The sequence below is a fragment of the Chiloscyllium plagiosum genome, chromosome 9 (assembly GCF_004010195.1).
Source record: "Chiloscyllium plagiosum isolate BGI_BamShark_2017 chromosome 9, ASM401019v2, whole genome shotgun sequence".
Classification (NCBI taxonomy): Eukaryota; Metazoa; Chordata; class Chondrichthyes; order Orectolobiformes; family Hemiscylliidae; genus Chiloscyllium; species Chiloscyllium plagiosum.
Window position 1 is genome coordinate 89,423,022 of NC_057718.1, and position 25,617 is coordinate 89,448,638.

The 25,617-nt window shown below is 46.3% G+C and overlaps 1 protein-coding gene across 1 annotated transcript in view; it reads right to left on the bottom strand.

Annotated features, from left to right (window-relative positions):
- Nucleotides 1-25,617, bottom strand: part of syne1b (spectrin repeat containing, nuclear envelope 1b) — a 502,247-nt gene that overhangs the window by 206,507 nt on the left and 270,123 nt on the right. The window contains exons 79-85 of the mRNA XM_043696857.1: nucleotides 24,450-24,712; nucleotides 23,002-23,167; nucleotides 18,857-19,012; nucleotides 15,420-15,572; nucleotides 11,323-11,505; nucleotides 7,026-7,163; nucleotides 5,472-5,657 (exon numbers count right to left, since the gene is read on the bottom strand). Coding sequence (XP_043552792.1) covers nucleotides 5,472-5,657; nucleotides 7,026-7,163; nucleotides 11,323-11,505; nucleotides 15,420-15,572; nucleotides 18,857-19,012; nucleotides 23,002-23,167; nucleotides 24,450-24,712 — 1,245 coding nt within the window. The remainder of the gene's footprint in view (nucleotides 1-5,471; nucleotides 5,658-7,025; nucleotides 7,164-11,322; nucleotides 11,506-15,419; nucleotides 15,573-18,856; nucleotides 19,013-23,001; nucleotides 23,168-24,449; nucleotides 24,713-25,617) is intronic.

Genomic DNA, 25,617 nt, shown 5'->3' on the forward strand with positions numbered 1-25,617 from the left:
TGGCCTGGTCTGGTGTGGAGGCTTGGTGCAGGCACAGACCCTGGTGACAGAACAGTTAATCTCATACTTTTTTTATTTCCTTTTTCTTCTTACGTTGGACATTTAGTTATTATCCTTTCAACTTTTTACCAAGCACTGAAGTATCTGTACCTCAATATCTTGTACCTAAGATGACAACACAAGCAATGACATTGCAAACGTTTCACTGCACTCATTCGAGTGCACATGGCAATGAAGTTAATTCAGTTTGATACACAGAGCGTGCCCATTCAGTCTGAGTCAATCAGGGAAGTACTGAATGTCTGCATCTCTTGCCTCAACTCCATAACAAGACGTGGAATGAGATGGAAGGGGGAGTCCCAAACAAATCTTTCAACAGGCAAGTCTACCTGGGGAGTGTGAGAGAAGTGGCAACTGTAAAAGAAAAGCTCTAGATGTGGTGGATGTGAACTTTGCATCTCACAGGCTACCTCTCCCTCAATCTCTCCCCTCACTACCTCTCCCTCAACCTCTCCCCTCACTACCTCTCCCTCAATCTCTCCCCTCACTACCTCTCCCTAAACCTCTCCCTCACTACCTCTCCCTCAACCTCACCCCTCGCTACCTCTTTATAAAGCCATCTCCTGGCTATCCTGATTTTTATTTGTTGTCTTGAGATTTTTGATAATACTCAGGAGAGGTCCTGTGGGACATTTTATTACATTAAATGGTTATTTAAATGTATGTTGTTATTGTTGTTGAATTGGCAATTAACTGGCTCAGTAAGCACATGGATAATGAGTGCAGTGCCTTTATTACTCTCTCAAGTCAGAGTCAAATTGTGGTTCTATCGCATCCCAAGCAATAAGAGCTTGGCAACACCAGACTAATGATTCAACTAAAAGGTGTCAAGGCACACTTTCTCATTCTCCTTCTGTCTCACCCTCCTTTTTCGCTCTCTCACTTTCTCTGCCCATTTATATAAATGATTTGGATGCGAGCATAAGAGGTGTAGTTAGTAAGTTTGCAGATGACACCAAAATTGGAGGTGTAGTGGACAGTGAAGAGGGTTACCTCATAGTACAACAGGATCTTGACCAGATGTGGCAGATGGAGTCTAATTTAGATAAATGCGAGGTGCTGCATTTTGGGAAAGCAAATCAGAGCAGGACTTATACACTTAATGTAAGGTCCTACGGAGTGTTGCTGAACAAAGAGACCTTGGAGTGCAGGTTCATAGCTCCTTGAAAGTGGAGTCGCAGGTAGATAGGATAGTGAAGAAGGTATTTGGTATGCTTTCCTTTATTGGTCAGAGTATTGAGTACAGGAGTTGGGAGGTCATGTTGCGGCTGTACAGGACACTGGTTAGGCCACTGTTGGAATATTGTGTGCAATTCTGGTCTCCTTTCTGTCAGAAGGATGTTGTGAAACTTGAAAGGGTTCAGAAAAGATTTACAAGGATGTTGCCAGGGTTGGAGGATTTGAGCTACAGGGGAAAGCTGAATAGACTGGGGCTGTTTTAACCGGTTGCGTCGGAGGCTGAAGGGTGACCTTATAGATATTTATAAAATCACGAGGGGTTTGGATAGGATAAATCGACAAGTCTTTTCTCTGGGGTAGAGGAGTCCAGAACTAGAGGGCATAGGTTTAGGGTGAGAGGGGAAAGATTTAAAAGGGACTTAAGGGGCAATGTTTTCACACAGAGGGTGGTACATGTATGGAATGAGTTGCCAGAGGAAGTGGTGGAGACTGGTACAATTACAGCATTTAAAAGGCATCTGGATGGGTAAATGAATAGGAAGGGCTTAGAGGGATTTGGGCCGGGTGCTGGCAAATGGGACTAGATTGGGTTGGGATATCTGGTCAGCATGGATGGGTTGGACCATGCTGGACATCTTTGTGACTCTAAATGGATCGCAGCCTGTTTCAGTACTGAAATCCTTGGTTGCCTTTTTCCTGTTCCCACCATACAACTGTAGCATTTTAGCCCCCACTGCCACCATCAGCAGGGACTTGCTCACCTGATCCTCTTGCCCATCCCTCCCGTTCCTGTCGTCAGGAATCACTGAAGTCAGAGAGGACCCCTTCGGCAGCTCCCCGGGCCTACCAACCTGGGCCAAATGGCCTGCGTCCACACTGCAGAGATACAATGATTCTACGCTCTGCCTCTCGATGGGTCACTCCAAAACCAAGCAGAGGGCAAGTGTCATCTTTACGAGCATACAAAGTTGGGGTAGACTCATGAGCCTGCTTCGCCATTTAATAAGTCTGTGGCTGACATGATTGTAACCTTAACTCGCTATTCTTGCCTCCCTTGATAACCTTTCAAATGGGTTAATGGCTCAAAGAACTGAAGAGCCTACTCATGTTCTCCTTTTCTATGTTACCTCGTCTAACTAGGTTCTGGGTTACCTCGTCTAACTAGGTTCTGGGTTACCAGGTTCTAACTCTGCCTTCAAAATAGCAAACATCTCTTATTTAGAGTCATAGAGCCATAGACATGTACAGCATGGAAACCGACCCTTGGATCCAACCCGTCCATGCCAACCAGATATCCCAACCCAATCTAGTCCCACCTGCCAGCACCCGGCCCATATCCCTCCAAACCCTTCCTATTCATATACCCATCCAAATGCCTCTTAAATCTTGCAATTTTACCAGCCTCCACCACATCCTCTGGCAGCTCATTCCATACACGTACCACCCTCTGTGTGAAAAAGTTGTCCCATAGGTCTCTTTTATATCTTTCCCCTCTCACCCGAAACCTATGCCCTCTAGTTCTGGACTCCCCCACCCCAGGGAAAAGACTTTGTCTATTTACCCTATCCATGCCCCTCTTAATTTTGTAAACCTCTATAAGGTCACCCCTCAGCCTCCGATGCTCCAGAGAAAACAGCCCCAGCCTGTTCAATCTCTCCCTATAGCTCAAATCCTCCAACATCTTTGTAAATCTTTTCTGAATCCTTTCAAGTTTCACAACATCTTTCCGATAGGAAGGAGACCAGAATTGCACGCAATATTCCAACCGTGGTTTAACCAATGCCCTGTACAGCCACAACATGACATCCCAACTCCTGTACTCAATATTCTGACCAATAAATGAAAGCATACTAAACGCCTTCTTCACTATCCTATCTACCTGTGACTCCAGTTTCAAGGAGCTATGAACCTGCACTCCAAGGTCTCTTTGTTCAGCAACACTCCCCAGGACCTTACCATTAAGTGTGTAAGTCCTGCTAAGATTTGCTTTCCCAAAATGCAGCACCTCGCATATATCTGAATTAAACTCATCTGCTACTTCTCAGCCCATTGGCCCATCTGGTCAAGACCCTGTTGTAATCTGAGGTAATCTTCTTCGCTGTCCACTACACCTCCAATTTTGGTGTCATCTGCAAACTTACTAACTGTACCTCTTATGCTCGCATCCAAATCATTTATGTAAATGACAAAAAGTAGAGGGCCCAGCACCGATCCTTGTGGCACTCCACTGGTCACAGGCCTCCAGTCTGAACACCCTCTGTCTTCTATCTTTGAGCCAGTTCTGTATCCAAATGGCTCGTTCTCCCTGTATTCCATGAAATAACCTTGCTAATCAGTCTCCCATGGGGAACCTTGTCGAACGCCTAACTGCAGTCCATATAGGAGAAAGTGAGGTCTGCAGATGCTGGAGATCAGAGCTGGAAATGTGTTGCTGGAAAAGCGCAGCAGGTCAGGCAGCATCTAGGGAACAGGAGAATCGACGTTTCGGGCATTAGCCCGAAAGCCTGAAGAAGGGCTAATGCCTGAAACGTCGATTCTCCTGTTCCCTAGATGCTGTCTGACCTGCTGCGCTTTTCCAGCAACACATTTCCAGTGCAGTCCATATAGATCACATCTACCGCTCTGCCCTCATCAATCCTCTTTGTTACTTCCTCAAAAAATTCAATCAAGTTTGTGAGAGATGATTTCCCACGCACAAAGCCATCTTAGGATGGTGAATAGTTTCAAGAAGGGAATGGCGGTTTTCCAAGTGCCAACTGCCCTTGCCGTTTGAGGTGAGGGGGGTCACGGATTTGGAAGGTGCTGTCAAACTCCTCAGTGTTTCCCAGTTAATGGTACACACTGCTGTCATTATGCATCGGTGTTGGTGCGAGGGAGTGCTGGAAGTGTTGGACGGCATGTCGGTCAAGTGGACTGCTTTGCCCTGGATGGTGTTGAAGTTCTTGATGGAGTTCATCCAGGCAAGTGGGGAGAATTCCATCACACTCCTCACAGATGCTGGACTGGCTTTGGGGAGTCAGGAGATGAGTTACTTGCTGCAAAATTTCTAGCCTCTGACCCGCTCTTGTAGACACTGTGTTAATAAAGTTGGTCCACTTCAGTTTCTGGTCAGCGATAATCCCACAGTGGGGGGTTCAGTGATGCGTGGGGCAAAGGCACCAGCACATTCAGCTGGGCCAAATGGCCTACTTCTGTGCTGTTAATTCTACCTAGCTATCACATGATAGCTGGGTAGAATTTTTAGATAAATTCTGATATTTCTCACACACAGAATTCATAATCTTCTTTTGTGTTGTGGTGTCCCATGCGCTTCTGAGGGGGAAAATATTTCATTTTAGGGTGATGGTCACTTTAAGTTTCTCTGAGATATTTCTTGTAAAACACCTTGCTGTCAGAAACCGATGAGGAGAGCAAGATGTTTGGGGGGTACACAGTAGAAAAAGGGTCCACCAAAGGCTGCTTTTCGGAATAAGTCGGTTCCTGGGTGCGATTCTGTCTTCGAGCAGTTTAATTTTAATTTAGGACAAATTGACTGCAGACCAATAAACATTCTGTTCCAGCAGAAGTCAGGTAAAATATTGAACAGTGGCTCAACATTTGTTATTTGCAGGACTCCACTAGGAAGTCTACAACAATATCACGATTAGAAGAGATTTGAAGGAAATTCTTGATCGGTTGTTACTGGACAACCCAAAAAAATGACAACTTTTAAATGAGTCTTTGAAACAGTAATCAGACCAAATCATTAATCTTCCAGCTTCTGAAAGGTATATATCAAATAGGTGTAGAAGAAAATTTAAAAAGTTTGTTTTAAAGTGTAAAGCAATTATATTAATTGTGCTTTTAATATCATTAAAGTAACCAACTATGTAAGAAGGAGTAGTTATTATTATATACGTTCTTTGATTTTTATGTGGTAAGATTATTTTCATTTAAACTGTGAACCTTATGGCATTGCTCTTTCAATAAACACCTGGAATTTCAGATTCTGAAAAAAAACACTCATCATGTCACTGATTTTCACCAAGATCATGAAAAGTTTGAGAATCTAATCCAATTTCCTGGCACAAGTATGTGTCTCAGCCCTTGTCTGGTGTTAATCACACCCAGTTCTGTGGGAGCCGCACACACCCCTCTCACGCTTTCGAAAAGGAGAGCTGACACATGGAGCGTTATGTCGAGCTCTCCAGCCTCCTGCTTGTCTACCTTCAGTAAAGCGTTGACAGGTTTACCTTAGCTGCGTCTTGCAGGCTCTGAAGGCGGGTTCGCATGAGTTGCTGGAGCTCATCTGTCTGCTGGTGGAGGTTGGCCACGCGCTGAGACATTGCACCCGTCTGATGCACATCACTGACGCTGTCTAACTTCTCACCCATGGCCTGCAGATCACTCTGGATTTCCTCCGATTCACGTAGGGTGGCCTGCAAATGGAAATAAAGACCTGGGATCGATATAGAGCCTTAGACATCTTGGAGCATCCAACAATCAACCAAGGAATCCCTACAGCGTGGAAGCAGGTAATTCGCCCATCGATTACACACCAATCCTCCGAACAGCATCCCACCCAGATTCGCTTCCCCTACCTCATCCCTGCAACCCTACATTTCCCATAGCCAACCCACCTGGGCTGCACATCATTGAGCAACAGTCAATCCACCTAATCTAAACATCTCTGGACTGTGGGAGAGAACAGGAGCAGCCAGAGATGTGGGGAGAATGTGCAACCTCCAAACAGACAGTCACCCAAGGGTGGAATCCAACCTGGGTCCCCAGCACTGTGAGGTAGCAGGGCTAACCACTAAGCCACCCTTAAGTCCAAATTTTTATTGGATTCAAATTCTACCATGGCATTCGAACCGTGGTTCCCAGAATATTACAGCACAGGCTTGGAGGGCCGAAGGGCCTGTTCCTGTGCTGTTTTGTTCTTATTACCTGGATCTACGTGATAATGTCACTGACTCCCCATTAATCAAATGCAATTAGTGTCATTAGTGCAAATAAATGTGAACAAACTGCTCGGGGATTTCCGATGAACAGTCAATGATAGGAATACAGAGGTAAATATTGGATGTGAAAAGCATGACTGCATTTATACAGCAATTTTCATGTCCTCACTCCGTCCTGAAGTGCTTGACAATGACTTATGCATTTTTTGAACTACAATCGATCATTTGTTGTAATGTGCAGCAGATTGATGCATTTGAAAGTTCCACAGGTAGTGACAGAAGTGACCAGATCACATTCTTATACTGGTCATCGGACAAGTAGAATAAAAAGATGACCCCAGGGCTGCTCCCTCTCATTAGAAAGATAGAGAGCGAGAGAGAGAGAGAGAGAGAGGACGAGTGGTGAGCTTAACCTGAAGGTCCAAACACCTCAAACCTTTGTGGTAACTTCAGCCAGTGAGGACGAGTATTCACTCAGACACCAGGGAGAGAACTTCTTATCGTTCTTCAAGATTGCAATGGGACCTGCTACATCCTCCCCCCCTGCCCCCAGTTTAACATCTAATCCAATTGCCAGTGCCTTTCACTGTGCACTCGGTACAGCATGGAAAATCCAACACGATGTGGGTGATCTACAGTCACCTACGTACCCTGACTGTATCCAGCAATCACAGCTGCAGGTACTGACACATCTGCAGGACAGGAGCGCTCTGCAGTGACTCTGCCCGAGAGGAGGAGGCAAGGCCATCTGGCCTCACGGACAGAAGTTGCTGAAAGTTTGTGAGTTGGTCGTTAACTTGGGCCACGTGTACAAAGCAGCAGCTTAACAAATTTGTGTCCTACCTGGTAGGTAATCAGTTGGTCATTGAGCTGAGCTGCACAATGCCAACTGATCGCACTGTACCCGAGATCCTTGGCTTTCTCCAACCACTTCAGCACAAACTCAAGCATCTCATGGAATTCCTCCAACTGTGAAGCAGCCTGATGAGGTTAAGAGGAGCAGCAGGTTAGATTAGAACAGACACTACACACATACACATATACCAGAGCAACACAGAAACAGACAGACACCAACACAGCACAACCACCGACACAATACAGACAGCACCCAGACACTGACACAATACAGATCCGCAACACAACAGACACAGACAGCACCCAGACACTGACCAACACAACAGACACAGACAGCACCCAGACACTGACACAATACAGACACTGTAACACAACAGACACAGACAGCACCCAGACACTGACACAACACAGACACTGCAACACAACAGACACAGACAGCACCCAGACACTGACACAATACAGACACTGCAACACAACAGACCAGACAGCACCCAGACAGACACAATACAGACACTGCAACACAACAGACCAGACAGCAACACAGATATTAAACAGCGACACAGACACACAATACAATGCTAATATACAGAAGTGACAGATGAGTTGCAGTCCATACTGGGCAGGATCCTGACAACATGGTTTTGTACTGAGATGGAGTTATTGGAGGATGGGGAGAGACAAGGAAAAGCTGGAGTGATCGAGCTGTTCATGGCTAGAGGTGACTAGACAAATCGTCAAACGCCATCACAATGGAAACACTATTTTGGAAAACTTGTCCCCTCTTCTGTTTTCACTAGCAATTTCCCCATCCTCCTGAAGGTGCCGGGTCTGGTATCACAGTTTTCTGATCCCTTTCAGCAGCTTGTCGTGCCTGAGGTTGGACACGAGTGTTGGCTCATCCTAGTCATTCACAAGAGAGTGAACCGCTGCCTGCAGCCTCCACCACCACCCATTCCCCAAGGACCTTCATCCTACAGTGGGTTGTAATCCACCTTAGCAGCTACCAACCATCACCTTTCATCAAGGAGAACACATACAATGCTTGGTTATTTCTGTTCTGTCCGCAAATCCTTCTGGGACTCATGCCCAGCTCATGTCTCCTCGAAAATCCCTCCTAGCTAGAGGTCCACATCCACATTCCTCAATCTATCTGTGCCATTTCCAAGCAAAATCTTCATCCCTCTGACCACATTCTCTCAACGTACTCCCCTAGCCCCTCTGCCTTTCTACGTCTCCCACCATCATTAAAGGCTCATTTTTCAACCACCTTTCATCACCTCTCGATGCCCCCTCCATCGCTCAGGCTCCACTTCCTACGTTCTCTCCTTTGAGGCACCAGTGAGTGTTGTGTAAAGCAGCATAGGATCCTTAAGATCCATCTCGGTGAGCAGGCGGGCATCAATTTAATGCCTCTTTTGAAAGACAGCACCTCCGATAACACAGAAGTCCCCCAGCACTGCGCCTTCACAGGTCTCAGTGGAAGCTGAACCTTTCAACCGTCTGACTCAGAAGTGCTGCCAACTTTAACTAACATTTGCAACGTACATTAAACTGATGTTTTTGGAGTACCTCACATTGCCCTACTAACTGATCTTTACTGCATAACCTTAAAGGAACTTCTGTTATTACTTGCTGTGCACCTCAAATTATTTTCCGATCTCTTGTATATGATATGAATCTGTCACAGAACAGAAGGACCCACAGGGTCCAAACTTTGCCTCACTGTTTCTGACGAAGCAAAGTGTTGCTTTTACTGAATCTGAAGTCAGAGAGAACCAATCACTGGGGACTGTGCTGGAAGTAGAAACAATGATAGTAGAAACATTTGGCCCTTTGAGACTGTGGTGCCATTCAATATGATCATCCAGTGGAGAGCCTGGGAGTGTCCATTAATCCCTGGAAATAACTGAATCCCAGGAACATGCTCAAACACCAGCTGAAGTTCCATTCGCGTCAGCGACAGTTCAGGAAGCTGCTCCTGGGAATTTCGAGCACGATAGGGTTTGATGAAGATCTGTGGGCACGATGACCACGGACAGAAGTTTACAATTACCCCCACCAGGCCAGTTTGGAAGCTGGCGGGATACATGGGTTTCATAGAATACAACGAGTGCCCTTTCCAACATCGACATGACCACTCCCAAAAACTGTATCCCATTTTACAGGGGGGGGAAGGAAGGGGAATTTGAGAGTGGAGATCTTGAACTGACAATTGTCCCAAAGTGGCTGATTATTGGTCACATCAGGGCCTCACCTCACCACTGCTGCTGTTGGACTTGGTGCAGGAGAGGCCCAGACAGAGTAAGTCGCTGGCAGCTTAGGCTTCCTGCGGTGGTCTCTTCCTTGGAGGGTTCACCCTCTGTCCATGTAAGGCACCAAACACACCCCCACCCGTGCACCCCTCATCACCTCGAAAGTCAAAGCCAACACCCCTCCCCACTTAACCTTCCCCACCCCGGTCTCTCAAATCCAGCCCACAAATTCTCAAACCCCTCCCCCAATTCCACCCACCCCCCTCACTGGTGCCTGGCAGCCTGGTCCCACCATTCATGCTAATAGTTGGCACTCCATTAAGTTCCCCTTCTCCAGGGGCTGACTGCAGTCCCAGTTGTGGCCACCACTCGTGCCTGGCGCTGTTGTGACTACAGGGCTTCCATGTGGACACCAGCTCTGTCAGGCAGCAGGTCCTCCCCGGAGAAGACTGGGAGTGGGGAGGTAGCTGAAATCACGCCCTGACCCAGTGAACGCACCACCGATCAGTAAATGGGTATCGGGTGGCTTGTATTGGTGGGGATGGGGATCAACACCTCAGTTGGCGGGGCAGGAAACTATACCATCCACGATGGTCCTGTCAGTCAGGCTGGGAGTCTCTGGGGTGCACTGCAAAGGGATCAGGACAGAACAAAGAACAGCCCAGTGCAGGAATAGGCTCTTCATCCAACAAGACTGCACTGACGCATGATGTCCTTTCGGAACTATAAACCTTTCGCCTCCACACGGTCCATATGCCTCTATTCCCTGCCTGTTCCTGTATCTGTCAGGATGCCTCTTAAACAGTGCTATTGCATCTGACTCCACCACCTCCTCTAGCAGTGCATTTCAGGCACTTACCACCCTCTGTGTTAAAAAGAAAACATGCCTCTTACATCTCCTATAAACTTACCCCCTTTTACCTAAAACCTATGTCCCCTGGGAAAAAGCTCCGACTATCTATCATATCCACGTCTCTCATAATTTTGTAAACTTCTTTCAGGTCACCCCTCAGCTTCTGACATTCAAGTCAAAACAACTCAATCTGTCCTCATAGCTAATACCCTCTAAAACAAGGCAACATCCTGGTAAACCTTTTCTGTACCTTCTCCAAAGCCTCCACATCCTTCAGGTAGTGTGGTGACCAGAACTGTACTCAATATTCCAAATGTAGCCTAGCTAAAGTTCTAGTTAGGCAGGACTTCAGCATCTTGAGGAATGGAGATCTAAGAAACTGGAGCAGGAGGAGGCCTCAAAACTGTTCCTGAATTCAATTAGATCTTGATCGATCTGGACTTCAACAATAACCTGGCTTGGTTCCTTATCTCTTTATTAACCTTACCGTTCAAAATTACATCAGTCCCAATTTTGAACATTTCATGTGGTTGAATTGATTGACTCAGCGGTAGTTCTGGATTTCCACTGCTCTGGACATGAAAAAGTACTTGCTAATGTCCACCCAGAATGACGCAGCTCCAACTGATTAGATTAGATTAGATTCCCTACAGTGTGGAAACAGGCCCTTCAGCCCAACCAGTCCACACCAACGAGTCACCCACCCAGACCCATTTCCCTCTGACTAACGCCCCTACCACTATGGGCAATTTGGCATGGCCAATCCACCTGACCTGCACATCTTTGGACTGAGGGAGGAAACTGGAGCACCCGGAGGAAACCCGCACAGTCACAAGAAGAATGTGCAAACTCCACACACACAGATGCCCGAGGCTGGAATCGAACCTGGGTCCCTGGTGCTGTGAGGCAGCAGTGCTAACCACTGAGCCACCATACCACCCTCCCACAAGAGGAAGGAATTTCTATTTACCTAATCAAATATCATAAACACCTCAAGTGAACCTCTCTTAAACATCCACATTTAAGCCTAGACTATGCAACAATTGTGAACCCTTTTAGCTCCATTGCAGGGGAAAGACAGGCAGGAATTAAAAGCAATAATGTTCTGAAAACACAAATTGCATTGCGATGACGTGAAGGGGGCAGATTTTGAGCTGTGTGCACAGCTGACATTGCTTACCTTGTTAAGTTTGGAGGCTCTGTACTCGGTCTCCTTAAAGACCTGCTGATACAGACTCGAGAGCTTGATCATGTCATCGGTCAGACACTTGCTCTGATGAGGGTTCTGCTCTGTGAAATCCTGTATTGTTGCGTCCAGTTCCACAAGTTTCACATTGCAGCTGTCCACCTTGTCCCATAGTCTCTGCAAAAGCCAAATCACCTCACAATCAAACCTCCATGGCTCCCTCCCAGATTAAATTGGGATGTGTACAGAATACATAAATGATTTGGATGTGAGCATAAGAGGTAAAGTTAGTAAGTTTGCAGATGACACCAATAGTGGGCGGCACGGTGGTTAGCACTGCTGCCTCACAGCGCCAGAGACCTGGGTTCAATTCCCGCCTCAGGCGACTGACTGTGTGGAGTTTGCACATTCTCCCTGTGTCTGCGTGGGTTTCCTCTGGGTGCTCCGGTTTCCTCCCACAGTCCAAAAATGTGCAGGTCAGGTGAATTGACCATGCTAAATTGCCTGTAGTGTTAGGGGCAGGGGTAAAAATGTAGGGGAATGGGTCTGGGTGGGTTGCGCTTTGGCGGTTCGGTGTGGACTTGTTGGGCCGAAGGGCCTGTTTCCACACTGTAAGTAATCTAATCAATATTGGAGGTGTAATGGACAGTGAAGAAGGTTACCTCAGATTACAACAGGAGCTTGATCAGATGGGCCAATGGGCTGAGAAGTGGCAGATGGAGTTTAATTCAGATAAATGCGAGGTGCCAAGTTTTGGGAAATCAAATCTTATTAGGACTTATACCCTTAATGGTAAGGTCCTAGAGAGTGTTGCTGAACAAAGAGACCTTGGAGTGCAGGTTCATAGCTCCTTGAAAGTGGAGTCGCAGGTAGATAGGATAGAGAAGGCGGCGTTTAGTATGCTTTCCTTTATTGGTCAGAGTATTGAGTACAGGAGTTGGGAGGTCACGTTGTGGCTGTACAGGACATTGGTTAGGCCACTGTTGGAATATTGCGTGCAATTCTGTTCTGTTTCCTATCAGAAGGATGTTGCGAAACTTGAAAGGGTTCAGAAAAGATTTACAAGGATGTTGCCAGGTTTGGAGGATTTGAGCTATAGGGAGAGGCTGAACAGGCTAGGGCTGTTTTCCCTGGAGCGAAGGGTGAGGGGGTGACCTTATAGAGGTTTATAATATCATGTGGGGCATGGATAGGATAAATAGACAAGGCATTTTCCCTGGGGTGGGGGAGTCCAGAACTAGAGTGCATACGTTTCAGGTGAGAGGAGAAAGATATAAAAGACACCTAAGGGACAACGTTTTCACACAGAGGGTGGTACGTGTATGGAATGAGCTGCCAGAGGAAGTGGTGGAGGCTGGTACAATTATAGCATTTAAAAGGCATCTGGATGGGTATATGAATGGGAAGGGTATGGAGGGATATGGGCCGGGTGTTGGCAGGAGGGACTAAATTGGGTTGAGATATTTGGTCGGCATGGACGGGTTGGACCGAAGGGTATGTTTCAGTGCTGTACATCTCGATGACCAAATGACATATTGCCCAGGCTTTCTGTGTCTGCCATTGTCCATGTGGTAGTACTCTCTCCTGTCTGGTTCAGATACTTGTGGGTTCGGGTCTTACTCCAGATCAGGTACATCGTTCTTTGAAAGTTGCATCACATATAGACAGAGTGGCAAAGAAGGAATTAAGCATGCTTGCCTTCATTGCCCAGAGCATTGAGTATAGGAGTTGGGAGATTAAGTTGTGGTTGTACAGGACACTGGCAGGACCACTCCTGGAGTACTGTGTGCAGTTCCGATTGCCCTGCTATAGGAAGGATACTATTAAATTGGAGAGGGCACAGAAAGGATTTGCCAGGATGTTCCCGGAAACGGAGGATTTGAGGAGAGGCTGGATAGGCTAGGACTTTTTTCACTGGAGCGTAGGAGGTCGAGGTGTGACTTTATAAAGGTTTATTAAACCATAAGGGGCACAGATAAGGTGAATAGCAAAGGTCTTTTCCCTTGGGTGGGGGAGTCCAAAACTAGAGAGCACAGGTTTAAGGTGAGAAGGGCGAGATTTACAAGGACTTGAGGGGCAACATTTTCACAAAGGGTAGTGCATATATGGAATTAATTGCCAGAGGAAGTAGTAGATTCAGGTACAGTTACAACATTCAAAAGGCATTTGGACAGGTTCATGAATAGAGGAGAACGTGAGGACTGCAGATGCTGGAGATCAGAGCTGAAAATGTGTTGCTGGAAAAGCGCTGCAGGTCAGGCAGCATCCAAGGAGCAGGAGAATCGACGTTTCCGGCATGAGCCCTTCTTCCGGAAGGATTTCCAGCAACACATTTTCAGGTTCATGAATAGGGAAGGTTTAGAGGGATATAGGCCAAAAGCTGGCAAATGCGATTAGTTTAGTTTGAGTAACTTGGTCGGCATGGATGTGTGGGACTGAGGGGTTTGCTTCCATGCTGTATGTTCTGTGACCTGGCTGACTTCTCTGCACGGGTCAGAGCAGTACTGCTCCACCACAGTGTCCACCTTGCAGTTGGAAGGTTTATTGAACTGATGGCTCGGTTCACCATCTCACATTTAAGATCCAGTTACTTTGATGGAAAGCAGGGGAGTTCTTGCTGCTCTCCTGCCAGCGTTAATCACTCAACGAGATGCCACTTAAAAATAGATTATCCAGTCATTATCTTGTAGGATCTTGCTGTACGCAAATTGGCTGTCGTGTTGCCCTCATTATAACAGGGCCAACATTTTTAAAAAGCCTTTCTTTGGCTGTAAACTGCTTTGGGGCACCCCGGGGTGTACTATTTCAAGTTCTTCCTTCTTTTAACCGTCCACTGTGAGTACATAGGGTATGTTTCAAAGTCAAAAAGTGTGGTGCTGGGGAAGCACACCGGTCAGGCAGCATCCAAGGAGCAGGAGAGTCAACGTTTCGACCATAAGCCCTTCATCAGTAACCATCACATTCCTAATGAAAGGCTTATGCTTGAAACGTCAACTTTCCTGCTCCTCGGATGTTGCCTGACCAGCTGTGCTTTTCCAGCACCACACTCTCGACTCTAATCTCCAGCATCTGCAGGCCTCACTTCTTCCAGGGTAGGTTTCAAAGCTGGTTGGACCCTTAATTAACAGCCAGGAATCAGGCGTAGTACCAGACATTGCCTGTGGCATAGTTCAGAAGGATCGGGTCTACTCAGGGACTGGGTCATCAATAAAGAGCCAGGTCAGAGCCGGGAATTGGAACCTGTGGCTTAGCTAGAAGTAACACCAAGAGAGGATAGGGAGGACCATGTCTAACCAGGGAGTAGCAATCTACGTGGTGAGTTTTAACTGGACACTACTATTCTCGATATAAAAAAAGGATGATTCTGAAGGAAACGACTGAACAGCAGCAGCTCCTTCACCAAATTGTTAGCTTTTCTTCATTTTATGAGCTGGAATCTTTCTGGTGTCAGGATATGGAGGTTCAGACCGAACAGAACAGGGATGAAACACTGGAATCATTTCCGGAACTTACTGAATGCTGCAGTGTCAGACCTTTTTATATGAATGATCTGGAGTGGACAAAATCATAGAATGCTTACAGTGTGAAAGCAGGCCATTCAGCCCATCAAGTCCTCACCGATCCCACCCGGCCCCAAAACAGCATCCCACCTGACACATCCCCTTGCCCGAACCATACAACCTTACCACTAACCCACCTAGCTTGCACATCCTGGCACACTATGGGCCAATTTAGCACAGCCAATTCACCCTAACCTGCACATCTTTGAACGGTGGGAGGAAACCGGGGCACCCAGAGGAAACCCATGCAAACACGGGGAGAATGTGTAAAAACCACACAGGCAGTTGCCTGAGGGTGGAGTCGAACCTGGCTCGTTGGTGCTGTGAGTCATTATACCACCTGTTGTACTGAAGGTGAGGAAGCAAGAGAATAGCTGGGCTGTATGGCTTTGAGGATGCTCATCGAACCTTGTAGTGTGTGTAGCTGTAGAATATATACACTATTCATTGTAAGGTGCTGTATGCTAAAGACATTAAAATTTACGTCTTGTGTCGCGAACAAATAAATGAAATAAACTGGCCCTGTTTTACCTTGTGCTCAATCTTGGCTTGTACAATATCAGTTCCTTTCTCCTTCAGCTTTTTGGAGATGTCATTCAATTCATCAGAGATCTGCTGCATCCTGCAGTTAAAGTCCAGGGTCACTGCCTGCATTTGCTGAGCTTCTCCTTCTTTCAAATTCACCTGAAGAGTGAGGGCATCAAACATTAATATTAGGAGGGTCTCAACTCGCAGTCAACACAATCTGAACCAGCTTCCCGGTTTCCGACTGGGAGCTCCTCAACGTCTTTTCTGGAAAGGGCTACGCTGGGTGCTGAAGAAAACTCTCAGACTCGGACCTTGCGAACTGATTAGTTTATTACACGTCATATCATGGGGAATTCACCGTCCTAATTGTGGCTCGGTGTTATCCCGAAGTACATCAGGATACTACAGGATGATAGAGAGAAAACAGCTTGGATCTGACCATTAATTCCACAGTTTGGCAAGTTGGTACTGAATTAGAGGTTAGTCATTAAGTTCAAAACTAAAGCACTATTATGCATTCCACAATCAAGTGGTCAAGTGGTATTACCACCTGCTCTAGTTACACGGATTGCTAACATTAAGCAGAGATATCCCTAATTGGCTGAATAACTGTGAAGAGGCAATAACTAGAGAAGGAAGGGGGACTAATTGGAAAGTCTATGTCAGCTTGACTGGTTCTACAGCCTGCGCTGATCATTCAGCAAAGGGAGGAGACACTATCTTGAGAAGGAAGATAAGGACAACCTTTCACATGAACTCATAGTAAGGAATGCATAGCCAGCAAAGTTCTGGCTGGGGACACAAAATGGAACTCTCAGCCGAATCAGGAAAATGGCTTCCAGGCAAATAATGTTAACTTTTCCCCAACAATGGGGATGGAGTGGGGCTGGACTAGCATGTTGGGAAGAGGAGAGGATAAGCAGGTTCTGAGATAAAAACAAATAGCATTAATTTGTTTCAATGTAAAATGACTTCAATGTAAACAAGTCTGAGATGATCCAATTTGGACCAATAAAGGATAGATCAGGGAACTTTCTAGATGGCACCAAGTTAAATAGAGTAGATGTCCAAAGAGACTTGAGGGTTTAGGTGCAAAGATCATTAAAATGCCAGATTCAACTGCAGAAAATCATCAGGAAAACTAATGGAATACTGGCCTTTAGATCTAGGGATTCGCTATGCAAGGTGCAGTGATGCAAAACCCTGGTTAGGTACCACTTGGAGTACTGTGGGCAGATCTGGACACCACACCTTAAGAAGGATGTATTGGCCTTGGAGGGAGAACGATGCAGGTTTACAAGAATGATATCTGGACTTCAGGGGTTAGGTTATCAGGAGAGATGAGACAAATTAGGCCTCTTTTCTGATTAAAGTCTTCAAGATGTTAACAGGACAAGACAGGGTAAAGAGAAACTATTTCCACTGGTTAGCGATTCATCAAGTAGGGAGCATAGTCTGAGAATTGGGCCAGACCGTTCAGGAGAGATGTTAGGAAGCACTTTTACACACAAAGGCTGATGGAGATTTGGAACTTTCTTCCACAAATGGCAGTGGTTACTGGCCTAGTTGTTAATTATAAATCTGAGATAGATAAATTTTTGTTAAGCAAAACATATTAAAGGATAAGGGACAAAGGCAGGTAGATGGAGTGAGGCAACAGATTAATTAAAGGGTGGAATGAGCTTGAGGGGCCGAATGGCCTACTCCTGTTCCGATGCTTTTCTAAAGATAATTCAAGACTTAACCTTATTGATATGGACAGAACCACCTGTCACAGTCAGTCACATTGATTTTTATGAGCAGTTCAAGCTACACGTTTTTAAAACAAGCATTCACCATGGGACAAGATGTCCCAATCCATTATTCTATTTCATAGACAACCAGCACTTTTAGCTAATGGGTGCCATCCTCACCTCCCCCCATCCCCTTCCCCTTCCTCCCCCCTCCATCCCCAATCTCCACGCATGCTGGATTCCGGGGAGATTTTATCGCTGCTCTTTCACTGTCACTGGGTCAAAATCTTGGAACGCCGTCCCTAACAGCATTGTGAGTGTGCCAAAACACTATGAGCTGCTGGAGCTTGGGAAAGCAACTCATCTCCAAGGGCCACCGGGCACGGGTAACAAAAGCTCACTTCACCCGCCACACCTGCATCCCGTGAAGGAATGAAGAAACGGGGAAGATAATTGGGAGTAAACATCTCTCCGCAGGGAGAAATCGCAGATAAACATCACACCGGTTTGTCCTCCAGCTGCTGTATGCTCTTTACCCAAAGTGAATCGTCCTTGTGAGGCAGTGAAACAGTGGACGCCCGACACTTGAGCCGAAATGACAGCAACTCTGGGGCAAATGAGTGTCCCCTAATGATGATAGCAGAGTATGAAGCAATTGACCAAGATCAAAGCCTTGCCTTGACTCAGCTTGGAGAGAAGTCGGTCAGCAACTAATGCTCAACTCTGCTCTCACTTAAGTGATCTGAGCTCTCTGTGGAAAAATCCAGCCACGGCAAAATGCAATGAAACAAATAGTTCTTTTATATTTTGTTAAAGTATGACTTGAATCAGAAGAGAATGTAATGACTGAAGTGTTTTCATTATGTGAGAACCCATTGTCTTTTTTCAAAAACTTGCTGTTGAGGTATGGACATCCCTGAAGGTTGACATTTTATCACCTTGGTCACTGCCCTTCAGAAGGGCACTATGCATCACCACTGTCTTCTCAAGCTCCCTAACTACTGCTGGAAGGCAAACAATTGGTACTTCCTAAAATACAAGATTGTGAATAAAAACCTAAAGAACTGCAGATGCTGTATCTCAGAGACAAAAAACAGAAATCGCTGGAAAAGCTCGGCAGGTCTGGCAGCATCGGCGGAGAGAAATCACGGCTAACATTTCAGGTCGAGTGACTCTTCCTCAGAATTCTGAGTGTTCGACTGTCACACTTGTACCTCAGTCAAGGGACTCCAAACCATTTCCCGTGGTGTCTGTACAAAATGTCTCAACAGCTGTGAATCGCTCCCTAGCGTTCAGCCCTGGGAGGTGAGCATCAGGACGTGACAAGGCCAGCATTTCTTGCCTATCCCATGAAGTGGTAAGATACACCTCCTTCCCTAACCAGTGCCATCCACAGAGTGACAATGTGCTCGCATTGATGCAGAGCGGAATTTTGGGATGTTGACCCAGTGGCCACAAAAGGTATAACCATGTGTATCCAAGTTGAGACATTCTATGATTTGGAGGAAGATTTGGAGGTAATGGCATTCACATGTGCCTGCTACCCTTGCCCTTCTAGGGCCTGTGGGCTTGAGAGCTGTTTCCCAAAGTGGTCCAGACCGATTCCTGCGATGGTAAACTGGCCATGGGGAAGAGTGAGGACTTTGTGGTGGTGGAGTGACCCCCCCCAGGGGAAAAGCCTCCAATGGTGCTGGGTTCGAACTTTACCTGTTCCTCAATGGCTCCAAGGGCCAGGGTGACCTCAGCCAATTGTTCCGAGAGCTCGGATGGCAGAATAGTGTAAAGCTCCAGGTATTTATCGCGTTGTCGATCTCCCAGTTGCGCCACAGTCTGATGTCGAGCAGCTACCTCGGTGTGAAGTTCCTAAACATAAGAGATTGCATTTTAGCAGCAGAAAGATATCCTAATTCCTTTGATTTAAATAAAGAAAATCAATCAGCAAAGACAAAATACCATTGTCGTTCAGTAAACATGACAAAGTCCAGGGTCACAGGAGTCATTTACTATAATTGAAATCTTCCTGGTGCAAATCCAGTTGGATAAATTTTCAGCTTGACCATTTTTCTTCTGAATCTCCTGGTTATATTTTTTTCCAGCTTAGAGTCACTCCTCAACTGAGGAGATTCTAACCCCCTTTTTTAAAAACTCCAACATGACCACCAAACAGCAGTAGTGCCTATTTATTCCCCAGCACCCATGTCGTGTGCGTGCCGATGTGGGACACAATGAAGAACAACGAGTGCAGAAATCTTTATTCATATCCCACCACCAGGAAGACCCAAGTGGTCAGCGACAACCAATGCCCTTTTCAACACTGAGTGATCAAAAAGGTGAAGGGGAGGGCAGGGATTCAGCCTCACTATATTGGTTTCCGATATCACCTCCTCCATGTAGAATCCTCATCCCGGTTTTCAAATCCCCTCCACAGTCTCACTCTTCCCAAGCACCAGATTTGCCCCCAGCCACGTAACCCTTTGGGACTGCTCTCCTACCCATGAGGACATGGTAGCATTGTGGTCAAGATCCTGGACTCATAAGTCAGAGAGCCATGTTAATGCTCTAGATTCATGAGTTCAAGACTCACAACAACATATATATATTTAATGAGATATATTTAATTAAAGAATAACTTGCTTATCTCATTAACAATCAATAAAATTGTCATTAAAATCTACCTGGTTCACTAATATCACATGTAACTCCCCACACACAGCAACACCATTGACTCTAGACTGGCCTAACTAAGCTGTTCAGTTACAAGGTGTTCATCAGCACCTGCTGAAGGATAATTACGGGTGGGTAAGAAATGCTGGCCTTGCCAGCGATGCCCACATCATAAGAATAAGTGAAATACCCTCCTCCATTTCTGGCCTTTTGTGCATCACTGTTATGAAGATCCGGGTGGACCTTCAAGAAAGTGAAGGACTTGGCAAATACACTGAGCGCTGGAGAATTTACCAAGTAACATTTGATTCAGAACAAACAAACACAAAAAACACAAATTTGAATTTGACCAATCAGTTTAAATTATACCCGAAAAAATGTCAAACTCCAATCCAGTTTGAATTGAGTATACTGACAATCTTAAAAGCCAATGACACAATCCGATGCTTTGGGACTGGGGAAAATTGAACAATTGAAAGGAGAGCTGCCAAGCCCTACATTGTAAACAGACTGCTTGAAAAATAGCTCTCTTAACAATACCCTTTCGATCAGTAACCTGTGATTCAGAAATTCCGAAGAAGAAGAAAAGAAGACACAGAAAGATCGGAATAGAAGAACGAAAGCTGCCTGGTTTGGAGATAAGAAGGGTGGCTTTGTAAATCTGAATTGGGAGTTTTATCGGACTAGTATTATTGAAGGGAAGGTAAAAGGTAGGTTAGAGGAAGAAATTTTAAATAGTGGTTAATTAATTATTCTCTGTTATACTTTAAGAAATAAAGTTGTTAATTTTTACTTCAAATAGTCCTTGGCCACTCAAATGTTTACAGATTACTGCATGGGACAAATCTTTTCTGTGTTGCTGGTTTTAAATCAGCATTTGCAAATAAATTTAAAGCAGGAGGGTTTACCCCACATCATAACCATCACTGATTTTAAATGATCCACCATCACATCTGGGCCCAGAGAGGAAGCTCCCTAAACCCCTCCATCGCTCCCTCTTCCTTTAAACGTACGTCTTTTGACAGACCTATTAGTCAATTGGTCTACCTGCTCTTCTTGTGCCCCTGTGCCAAAATCTCTCCCAAAACACCCTTCAGATCCTTCTGCTATGTTAAAGGTGCCACATGCATTTGTTGCTGTTTACACCTGGGGTCATCACCATCTTCTCAAGGGCAATTAGGGAGGGAAAATAAGCATTGGCCTAGCCAGTGACAACCACATCTCATGAACGACCTTCCGGAAATTAAGGGAAGGAACAGTCTGGTTAGGGTGTGATGGGGGTCGGGGGATGATGGCAGATTTTCCGTCTATTCAGTGCTCAATTCCCAATCGGTAAATGGAAATCTCCAGCCCAGTGTCTGTTCAGCCAAGCCCAGCTATTCTGCCTGTTCATCGCTAATCTTGGCGCAGCGACACTCTCACCTCGGAGTCAGACACTGAGGGCTTCAAACTCTCTTCCAGAGAGTTCAGCACTATATCTGGGCTAACATTACAGTGAAGTACTGAGGGAGTGCTGTACTGCTATATGATTAGATTCTTTACAGTGTGGAAACAGGCCCTTCAGCCCAACCAATCCACACTGACCCTCCGAAGAGTAACCCACCCAGACCCATTTCCCTTTGACTAATGCATCTAACACTATGGGCAATTTAGCCTGGCCAATTCACCTGACCTGCACATCTTTGGACTGTGGGAGGAAACCGGAGCACCCGGAGGAAACCCACGCAGACACAGGGAGAATGTGCAAACACCACACAGACAGTCACCCGAGGCTGGAACCAAGCCTGGGTCCCTGGTGCTGTGAGGCCGCAGCGCTAACCACTGAGCCACCGTGCTGCCCATGTGAAAAGATACCTTGATACTATGTTGGAAAATTGCAGGCGAGTTACCCATACTGTCATAGGGTCATAAGGTTTACAGCATGGAAACAGGCCCTTCAGCCCAAATTGTCCATGTGGCCTAGTTTTCACCATTAGCCTTGTTCATTTGCATGTGTTTGGTCCACACACCCGTCCAAATGCGTCTTAAACGACAAAACTATACTTACCTCCACCACCAGGGCTGCTAGAGGTAGTGGTGGAGGTGAGTACAATTTTGTCATACACTCACCACCCTCTGTGTGAAGAATCTGTTCCCTCTGCACCCTTTTGTATCTCTTCCCCTCTCAGCACAAACCTATGCCCTCTAGTTTTAGACTCCCCTACCACGGAGAAAAGCTGTTAGCTCGCTTCTTTGTCTGTGCCTCTCATGATTTTATAGACCCTGGCCAATACTGACCTCTCTATCCACATCAGGAAAGTAGAGGATTTAGTCGTGAGCGCATTGCTGTCTGTGGGAACTGGGCGTGTGCAAATTGGCTGCAGCTTGTCACAGAGTTAAAGTGACACAGAATTTCGCCCATGCCATCTCTCTGTGGGGTAACACTTTCAATCCTTAGCTCGAAAAACACGGGTTGTTTTCTCTGGAGTGGCGGAGGCTGACTTGATAGAAGTCTATATAATGATGAGATGCATCGAGAGGGTTGATGGTCAGAATCTTTTTCCCAGAGTTGCAATGTCTAAAACTAGAGGGGGGGGGGCACGCATTTAAGGGGGAAGTTCAAAGGAGATATGAGGGGCAAGCTTTTTTTTACCCAGGAAGTGGTAGGAGCCTGGAGCATGCTGCCAGGGGTGTTGGTGGAGGCAGATACAATAGGGGCATTTAAGGGACGTTGGGACAAGCAAATGGATATGCAAGGGATGGAGGGATATGGACTAAGGGCAAGCAGAAGGGATTTGTTTAATTTGGCGTCATGTTCGCAAAACAGCGAGACCGGAAGGGCCATTTCTGTGCCGTACAGTTCTATGTTCTATTCTAATCCCCTATTATATCGGTATTACTCTTCAAGTTACCTTCCAGCAAGTTCCCCACTAATTTCTTTCTGAAATTATCTATTATCTTTGCTTCCACCACCCTAGTAGGCATGGAGTTCCCGGTCATTCAAGCTCCTTTCCTGTGGCTAGCCTACTTTGGGTGGATTCTGCTGGCTGCGATGTGTTCTTGGGAGATTTTGAGCTCACGAAAATTTTGGCATTCTTGCATTGGTCCTGATGAGTGCGAGGCATAAAGCGTCAGCAAGGTCCCTCTCTTTTTGACAACATAAGTGTATTTCTTTCCAAGTAACTGCAGCTATTGCTTACTGTAAATACCTTCAGCTCTCGAAGCTCCGTAACTGCATCCGAAGTAGGATTCAGCAGATACTCTCTTGTCTCATGGAGCCACTGTTTGACAGCATTTAACTCACTCTCCACCTCTTCCCGCTCCTTTAGCTCCTGCTGGACCATCTTCTTACTCTTCCTTATCTTCTGCCGCACGCTTCAATTGAACAGAGATATTTCTCAATATTAACTTTGACCAATCTGAGCCCATGGACCAAAACCCTCCTGTCAGAAAAAGTGCAATTCACTTGGAAAATCTGATACAACTCAGACATGATCATGAGAACGTAACTACCTACAGGAAGTGTTCAACTGTAGTTCACCCATTGAATGTAACATCAGAAGGTCTGACCAGACTCAACATTTACTCCCTGATCAGTACCATTGACACAGAGCATCTCGTGACACATCACATTGGCTGTTGGAGGGATCCCGGATGGGGTGATGCCCCCCTTAGTTGAGGCCTGCGGTCACTGAATGCCTCATACAAACCCGGCCAAACAGATGAGGTACTGTAGGCCGAACGCAAGGTCCTGGGAGATAAACAGTGAACAGCATCTGGTCAGTGAATTGATAAGAAGGCATGACTGGGAGATCAAGGGCGAAATCCAGAAGAAATTATTTCTCACAAAGAGTTAGGAATTTAGATTAGATTCCCTACAGTGTGCTCAACAAGTCCACACCGACCCCCCTAAGAGCAACCCACCCAGTCCCATTCCCCTACATTTCCCATGACTAATGCACCTAGTACTATGGGCAATTTAGCCTGACCAATTCACCTGACCCGCACATCTTTGGACTGTGGGAGGAAACCAGACCGCCCAGAGGAACCCCACGCAGACACAGGGAGAACGTGCAAATTCCACACAGACAGTTGCCCGAGGCGGGAATTGAACCCGGTTCCCTGATACTGTGAGGCGGCAGTGCTAACCACTGAGCCACCATACCACCCATAGTCATAGGATCCCAGTATGGAAACAGGCCATTTGGCCCAACAAGTCCACACCGAAAGAAAGTTGCCTCAAATAAAAGGGCTGAAACATTCCTTAAAAGGAATTGGATACGGTCCAATAGAAGGTGAATATGAAACACTCTGGGGCAAGATCTTGGGAATGTGAACTTAGAGTAGAGAGCATAGGTTCAATGGGCCAAACTGCCTCCTTGCAATTTCTACACCGATGGAACAAAAACCTGGAGGAAATGGGAGAGAAAATCAAGAGAGAACCACAAATTGAGGCAGGTGCTGTAGGGAATGAATGGAGTTAGATTAGATTCTCTACAATGTGGAAATAGGCCCTTCGGCCCAACTAGTCCACACCAACCCTCCGAAGAGCAACCCACCCAAACCCATTGTCCCTAATTAATGCACCTCGATTCAGGGAGGCAGCTGCTGCTTAGGTCAAGGCTCAACCCTCGAAGCCCACCCAATCCACACTTACTTGTCGTATCTGTCCTGCATGGCCTTGATCTCATGCATTACAGGCAGGTCCTCGACAGAGGTGGAAGGCAGAGCCACGTCACGGAGCATGTTTAAGGCTTGCTGTCGAAGAACGGTCAAAGTGGACTGCTCCCGTTCCACCTCCTGGGCGAAAGCGTCGTGGTACTCCAGGAGCTCCAGCAGTTCGGTCTTCCTCGCCTTTTCAACCGAGCTGTCGGGGAGTCGATCCTGCAACTGGTCCACCACCACGGTCGTGGTCTCGATCTGAGGACCACCATGGAGAGACATGAGAACAACTCCCCATAGCAACAGTAAACGTGTATACCTTCCCCCAACACCAAATCCCCACTTCTCCATCTCCATGCTGCAAAGGAGTGAGAGGCAGAGGGAGAAGCTAAGATCAGGAGAAGACCTCAAACCTGGTCCACCATGCAATCCTAACCCCATCTCCCCACCTTGTGAATTAACTTCTGAAGTGAGAGTTACGTTGCTGGGAAAATGGGGTTGTTGAGGTTTCCTGGGAAATCATCAAGAAATGATCCTGATTCCAAGCTTGTGTAAACATAGAAACAACGATAGAGCAGACCACTAAAACAGGATTGAGACTGAGTTACACAGGGAGACTCCATAGGAATCCTGTGTGGGCCCCCGATAGTATGAGGAGTGTTTTGTTATATTGCCAACTGTTATTAGTTTTCACTTAGCATATAACCATAAGACTTACAGACCACATTGAGGCCAGCCAGCCCATCAGGTCTACTCCACCATTCAATGGGATCATTCTCAACTCCACTTTCCTGCCATTTCTCTCTAAGCCTGGATTCCCTTATGGATCACTTGTGAGTGCAGAGTGGAATTGAAAGAGGTGGAGGGCTATTCTTCCAATTGGCCCTGATTGAACCAATTGTTTATGGTGTAGTAAGCATTGAACCACAGGACTGTGAGAGGAAATGTGGACTTTATAACTTCGAAAGGGCTCAATTAACCAGAATCATAGATTCCCTACAATGTGGAAACAGGCCCTTTGACCCAACGAGGCCACACTGGCCCTCCAAAGAGTATCCCACTCAGACCCATTCCCCAATTACTCTACATTTACCTCAGACTAATGCACCTAATCTGCACATCCCTAAACATTATGGGCAATTTAGCACGGCCAATTCACCCTA